Below are 7,674 nucleotides of genomic sequence, written 5' to 3' on the forward strand. Positions count from 1 at the left end.
TAGTACTTTGATGGTGGTGGCTTCCAAGTTTTTTGGGGGATATTGATACTGATTAAATAAAGCCAGAGATGGTTGATTTTGCCCACTAAAAAAAAAAATTCAAAAAAAAAAAAAAAATTACTCTAAGATGCATACTTTTTTATTTTATTTTCAATGACTAAGAACATTGCAATTTAACTCTTCTTCTTCTTTTATTTTTTTTATTATTATTATTTATTTTTTAAAAAAATATTTTTTTTATCGCAATTTACTCTTTACCGGCGCTGTAATATTCTTAACGAGTATAAACCATATTGATCAATATTTGAAGTTACCATACTTGGTGAAAAGGCAATGAAAAGGATAAATGCCAAAGAGTCTAAAGGATACAAGGCATGCCCTTGAAAGCTTGGTACTAGACCTTTTGTGTTCCCTTCCAGCAAGCAGCATATGGTAGTTAAAGAAAATTGGTGGTTTAAGCAACATTGGTATCAGGCCCTGCTATCAAAATACTCCTGGATCTTGTTCACATAGAAGGATTAGGGTGCATAGGCAACATAGAAACTCAAACGGTTGTGCCTTGAAGAAAACCTGAAGAAAGTAACATAATATTCATTAGATATCAAACAAGAAACAGTTTGACTTACACAGCCTCAACAATATAAGAGACCTTGAATCAATAATAGCCACAAACACACAGGATTTAGAAAAATACCCATTGAAAGCAATAGTAAGAATGACATCGTTCAGACGGCCTTCAATACTTGACAACGATATTCTCCTAGGGCCCAGATAGGAAAAATGTTTCGGTATGCAGAATAGCTGATCATACAATTCTTGTTGAAAACTCCCATAATCTCCTGTATGACAAAATGTACAAATTATATATATATATATATAGGTAGAAAACTTTCTTAGCCATATTCCAGTGAAACATGGTTTCTAAACGATTATATGCTCTGTGGTCTAAATACGTGAGGCAAACAAGACAAGTGACTACAATTAAGCTATGTTATGAAGTCTACTGATACCCAGATATCTAAAACAATTATGTCTCCATTTCAGCCGTCCAACAATCCCCAGTAACAATATGCTAACAATATTTTCTATTTTTCACATGTGTTTCTCTTGGTGCATTGTGCTTCTTCATCCAATTTACCTAATCGGAAGTGCACTTTTAGAGCCATATAAATGGACTGTTGGCCTGTTACTGTCTTTTCTCAGATAATGCACATTAATAAATATATGCAACTCTTTGATGGAAATAAAAAAAAGTGAAAAACAGAAAAAAGAATGTGTAGGTTTACCTCTTGAGGAAAATCGCCATTCTCCATTTGAGAATTTATTAGTATTCTTGCTGCACGGTGCAACGGGGTTGGATCTCTCTCAGCCTTTCAAAAAGAGGGGAAAAGATCAAATACAAATATTCAGGCTTGAAACAAGATACAGAAGTAGATAGAGTTTTACAGAAAAGCACCAAAGTTAAGCACAGTGGATTAGCAACTTATTTCATGCCACCATACTTGTCATACACCCCAAACACTTCTTTAACCAGTAGCTCTTTTGATTGGCAAACCCAGCTCAACTATATTTTATCCACTTCTGAGATGCAAGAACTATCCAAACTTATTCCGTCATTTATATTTGAGAAGAAAAAGGAATGAGGCTCCCTTCTACATGCAACAGATCTCCGATGGAAAACAAACAAAGAACAAAAGAAAATAAAGCTGGCTTGATTTGTTGTTTCGCCATTTTTTATTTAAGAAAACTGGCAATGCAGTCAAGCAGAATCTATGGTTGCTTTAGATTTTAAACTGAGAAGCATGGTGATGGATGATTTTTTTTTTTTTATGCAAGACAATTTGGTAAAATAACAGAAATGCTTACATCAAAATCAAAGAATTCACATGGAGTGAATGAATATTTGAAACATTTCCAAATTTCCCATGGCATTAGTTCAATTGGGAGTCAAGCATTCTTCGATATATATATATATATAGACACACACACATTTATATAAGAGATTCACAATACAAGTTTGAACAGAGTAGCCACCAAATGCTAAATCCATTGTAATGATTTGATTTGCACCACATTGAAAAACAGGAAGGTGGGGGGGAGAAGATGATTGATCTCCAGATGTACCTGTCCGGCATCAATGAGGGCCAACATAGCCCATCCAGTATTGACTATATGTGGCCTATTGTCTTTGAGATTCGTATAGACCTGTTGGAGAAGAGATTAAGATGGTCTGCATATAGGAGTTACAGCAGTGTATAAGTACTAAATATAGTGCCAGTCTTTCGCTGTTTTGTTAGCTGAGTGATTGTTCGGAAGTCACTCAATTTGATTCTAGAAAACAATAATTCTATCAATTTGGTCAACCATCTCTGTTCATTGTTTAATCAACATTATAAAACCAGACTTTTGGGATAAAATTTTAAGAATTCACTTTCTTTTGCCTTGTGTTTCGAATAATCAAGAAGCATACAAGAAAGCAAGAGAGTTTTGAATAGGCTTTCTATATTTCAAAGAAATTGAAAAACCGAAATGCATCATTGTTTTATTTGTTTCCAGTGCTTCTTAGAGAAGTTAAGAGGGCGATCTGATAAGCACACAGTCATTTCATGCTCGGTATCCTTCATTGAAAATGAGTTCCACTTATTCGATTAATAAACTATAATTTGAAACAGCCACTTCCTCTACACTCTTTGCATATTGGTGACTTGGCATCAATAAGCTCAACCTGGGAACTCCAACTTTATCTCTCAAACTCCATTATGCCTTTAAACAAAAGATTGTGACTGCATACTGTTAAATAAATGTGAGACTAATAGAGTTCGATGCAATCAATCCCTTAGATTTCCTATAAATTGCTGTGTCAGCAATTCAAAGAGGGTTGGAACAAAGCATCTGATTGGCTCTCTTTAGGGGAATAAGCAAATAAACATCAAATAAGCTTTCAAAGGACAGCAGAATAATGGTAAGAACTGGTCAACTTTTATAATGCTGATTCAAATTAACCTGGATGTCCCAGTTAAAGTTAAGTAGCTTATCTAATTGATATATCAGTTCTGAATCACCACTTCAATCAATACTTCTATGAAACATTATAAAAGAATTTTTCTCTATTTATATGAATTGTACTCGCAAAATCCATACAAGATTGAGCCTGTGACCTAACCCTCCAATCCTTAATTACGGGGGAGGAGTTGTGATTTGATCCACACACATCAAAGGGTTTTGTAGTTAACCAAAAAATTGGGCTTTGGGTACTACTAGCAGGCTTCCCCTATACCTGTCTGCCTTTGATTCACAATCCCACCCATGATCTCCTCCCAGACCTCATCCACCATCTTGTCACCAAGCTCCTTTGGCTGGGAGAAGCTTCCCTTGTGTGCGATCGACAACATTTTGTCAAAGGAAATGAGGCCCTGAGAGTGAGCTGTTTTGGTTCTGGTCAAAAGAGTAGAAGTTCTTCAAGCATGGACAATGTGAGGGTCTTGGAGGAGAAGGAGAAGGGGGTTTGTTGTTATTGTTGTTGCTGTGGGTGTTGGAGATTGGCAAGGATGGTTGAGAGAAGAAAAAAAAATACAGGACTTGCGTGGCAGATCCAGGTTTGTCGGTACAATCTTTGATATTGTTTTTGGCAGCCATTTCTGTCACTATGATTGTGAGATTGAGAGGTCTAAAAGGGAATAGAGGCCTTGGGTATGAAAACCCTAAAAACTAAAAAAGGAAAATCCTTATATGCAAAATATATAATAAATCATGGTCAGTCCAGTCATGTATTCCAAGTTTACCAACCCCCTATACCCAACTACTGACTAGCAGGCTTTGGGTACAAAATATATAATAAATCCGAACTTGTTGCTATCGGAGTGATGGAAAATGTCGACGATTTGGCTAATAATCTTGGGTGTCAAGTTGCCACTTTGCCTGCAAAGTATTTGGGTTTGCCACTGGGTGCATTGGATAAGGACACGTTTATGGAATGGTGTTATTGAGCAAATGGAGCATCAGTTGGCTGGTTGGAAGAAACTGTATTTGTCAAAGGGGGGATGTTTAACTCTACTTAAAAGTACATTGTCTAATCTTCCGCTATTTTACTTATCTTTATTTCCTATTCCAGTGGGAGTGGCTAATAAACTCAAGAAACTCCAAAGGGATTTCCTCTGGGGTGGCATGGGGGATGAGGTAAAGCTCCAATTAGTAAATTGGAAGCAGATTTGCAGGCCGATACAAACGGCAGGGCTAGGTGTTCTGAAGTTGCTTCAATATAGTAAAGCTTTATTGGGGAAGTGGTTGAGGCGGTATGCTGTGGAGAGTGAGGCCATATGGAAACTAGTAATCGCAGGAAAATATGAGAATTTGAGGGGTGGGTGGGGTTCGAAGGAGGCTATGGGGACATATGGAGTGGCTGTGTGGAAACATATTAGAAGGGGGTGGGACATGTTTTCCAATTTTGTTCAGTTTGAGGTGGGGGTTGGAGCTAACGTAAGGTTTTGGCATTATCCTTGGTGTGATGATAGACCGTTGAAGCATGGCTTTCCGACCTTATTCGCTATGGCTAGACACAAAGATGCATGGGTGGCTAATAACTTTCAATGAAATGATGGGGTTATTGAGTGGAATGTCCTTTTTATGCAACCAGTCCAGGATTGGGAGACAGAGTTAGTTCTCGCATTCTTTGAGTGGTTGTATTCTATCAAGATACATCCTAGCGAGAGGGATCTGATACAATGGAGCCCAAGGCATATGATCATTCTTGCAGTTCCATTATATTCTTTGGTGGGATGGATATGGAGAAACAATGAGTGAAAGAAGTGGTAATTATTGACCACATCTTGCATTAAAGTATGGGTTGCTAATTAGATTTCTCTCTAGTTCTAGAGGTCTCTACATCCTAACCAATGCAATGGGTGGACATTATCTGCTTAGAGTCGATTACAGTTAGATGAAATTAGAGTATATATTTCAGAATATCTGTTTTCTGCTCACTCTTGAATTATTTCCCATTACTTGGCATAATAGTACAGCGTAATTACTTCTAGACCTCAAGTTTTCAATCAAGGTTCTTCATTCCATCAGACAATCATTGGCGATCATCTTGCAGCCAACATTCATATTTGTCCAGGAACATTTTAATTCTACCTTTTTTTAAGAGATTTTTTTTGGATTTCATGAATCGTACCTACAATTTACTTATCAAGAGTGAATTATAGTTGCAAGTTTCTTTATTGGTGTTCTTCCTTCTGCTGCCTTCATCAACATCGGGCTTCTAGTCAAATTTTGCTTTCCCGTTTAGAACAGTAGTCTATCTGAAATCTATCAGTGTTTTTATTTCTTTACAGATAATATGATAATACTCTCCATAGAAATTGATCAGACTCAGTTCCATGCACTTTCCTTACAGTTGATTACTTGATTATTTTGGTTTCATGTCCTTGTGCATGCCTGAACAAGGAGTAGCTTGTGGATCAAAGTCCCAAGACAAAGATAAATGTAATTCAGATAGAGGAGTTCTAACTACACAGGAGTTAATTAATTGCTGGCATGGTTTCACGATTTGGAACCACCCATTATACATTGTGGGAAAACGTGTTTGTTTGTTTGTTCGAGCGCACAGCCAGACAGCAGTACTGAAGCTGCTGATTTCAATTTTGCTTTTATTTTTCATTTGTATTATTATTTTTTTTGTTTTTGTTTTCTCTTTGCTTTTATTTTGCCTTTTGTTTTATGTTTCTGTTTTTAAAGTCTGTTAGTTTTTATTATTTTTTATTTTTGTGGTTTTAATTTTTCTCTGTTTTTTTTAACAACTTTGAGCTACTATGTGGCAGTGCGATTGAGCGCACCACCATCCAGTAATACTGAAACTACTGTACAGTTTGGCTGAAGATGTTAAACTTAGCGCTCATAGGACGCACCCCATAGTTTATCCTATTATTTTTCTATTTGTTTTTCAATTTATTTTTGTCTTTAGTCTTATTTTTGTTTCCTTTTTATTTGTTTAGTGTTTTATTTTGCAGGGACAAATGTGCTTCAGTTTAAGTTTGGGGGTGTGTTATGAGCCATGCTATTCCAGACAATTTTATCCATATCCCGATAAATTCTTTCCATGTTATAGACACATTGGGGACAATGTGTAATTTAAGTTTGGGGGTATGGGAGACACTTTACACACACTTTGTCCTAGTTTCATTTTATTTTTATTTTTATTTTTTGTGAAAAGAAAAAAAAAATGTCCCAGTTTTATTGTATTTTTATTTTTGATGTTTGTGAAAAGAAAAAAAAAAATGCATAATATCTTAAAAATTGTGATTTGATTTCATTGGTGAGCTTAAAATTTTGAACACATGATCTGATAGTTGAGTTTTTCAGTTTGATTACTTGCTTAGGACAGTTGAAAATTCACATGTTTGATCTAATCTTACACAAGTACATTAGCACATAATTTGTGGGGTATGACATGAAGTCTGATGTGTGTGTTTCTATGTCTTGGGTGAAATTAGATGATTTATTAGATGGATACTTTGGCATTTATATATGTGATAAAAAGAGAATATATATATATATATATATATATATATATATATATGATCATTGATAAGCTTTTTACTAAGTAACTGGACCTCTTGCCTCAAAGCATTGAGTGTCCACGTCAAAAGATAAAGAATTTTGATTTGGTTAATGTCATGGTTAGTTTGGTTTCATAGCCTTTTTTACTCGAGTTAGTAAGTCCTAGGGGTGTTTCTACACCTAATGCCCTAAAACCATCTGGTTTTGGAGTCATTGACTTAACACTCGTTACATGGGTCAATTAGAAGCTTAAAGGAACCAAACATTGCACAAGCTGACGAAGAAAAAGATTAAAAGAAAAAAAAGAAAAAAGAAAAGAAAAATATGCCAGTGTTGTTCATTATAATAGGAATTTCAGTGAACTTTGAGATATTGAGACATTGCACATTAAAAATAATTGGAAGCTTCATATTTATGTGCTAGTTCACTTTACACTGTTTCGAACTTGTGATGCCTTAGCATGTCTTTTGTAAATTATTAAATTTTAAAATTTCAACTCATTGTGAAGATGGAGTTTATTTTTTTAAGCTTGCTAATGAATGAGAATCATGGTTTTGAGTGATACCTTAATTTTTGGATAACATGAACTGTGCATAATATTTGTGGGTAACATTTCTGGAAAACGTTCACGAGACTTCACTTCCTAGGGAATGCCTAGAGGTTTAAAAGGCTTGTTGTATATGCTAAATGCAATCGTACATCCCACGAAAGAAGGATTTATCTTTTTGTTTTTTGTTTTTCCTTTTGTTTTAGTTTCGTAAGGGACTAGCAATATGTAAGTTTGGGGGTGTAATAAGTGCTAAAATATATGTATTTTAGCCCCTTAATTTATATTTGTTAAATCCTTAGTTTTGTTAGATTGTGCAATTTTATTTTCTTTTTGTATTTTCTTTGTTTTATAGGTCATGGAAGAAAAGAAAGCGTTTCCGGAAACGTTCCAAGCTTAAAGGGCAAATTGGGAAGACCTAGAAGATATGGTTAAGCTTAATCAATCATAATAGATGACCTATATGATGTGGTTAAGTTTAATCAAATAAAGGAAAAGATTAAATCGGAATTTCTCAAATTGAAGTCAAAATCGGATTGGATTCAAATTTGGATTCTGCATATATCTCA

At 35.2% G+C, this 7,674-nt stretch overlaps 1 protein-coding gene across 2 annotated transcripts in view; it reads right to left on the bottom strand.

The window, feature by feature from the left end:
* Window positions 1–269: 269 nt before the first annotated feature.
* The window catches only part of LOC132186332 (cycloartenol synthase), a 61,378-nt gene continuing 53,973 nt past the window's right edge, over window positions 270–7,674 (bottom strand). The window contains exons 16-19 of one of the 2 annotated variants that reach the window (XM_059600248.2): window positions 2,125–2,205; window positions 1,287–1,370; window positions 695–839; window positions 270–570 (exon numbers count right to left, since the gene is read on the bottom strand). In XM_059600248.2, coding sequence (XP_059456231.2) covers window positions 726–839; window positions 1,287–1,370; window positions 2,125–2,205 — 279 coding nt within the window. In that variant the 3' untranslated portion in view covers window positions 270–570; window positions 695–725. Of the gene's footprint in view, window positions 571–694; window positions 840–1,286; window positions 1,371–2,124; window positions 2,231–7,674 lie in introns of those variants that run through there. The other variant, XR_009440741.2, reaches the window with a different exon arrangement.

The sequence above is a fragment of the Corylus avellana genome, chromosome 6 (assembly GCF_965113065.1).
Source record: "Corylus avellana chromosome 6, dhCorAvel1.hap1.2, whole genome shotgun sequence".
NCBI classification, from domain to species: Eukaryota; Viridiplantae; Streptophyta; class Magnoliopsida; order Fagales; family Betulaceae; genus Corylus; species Corylus avellana.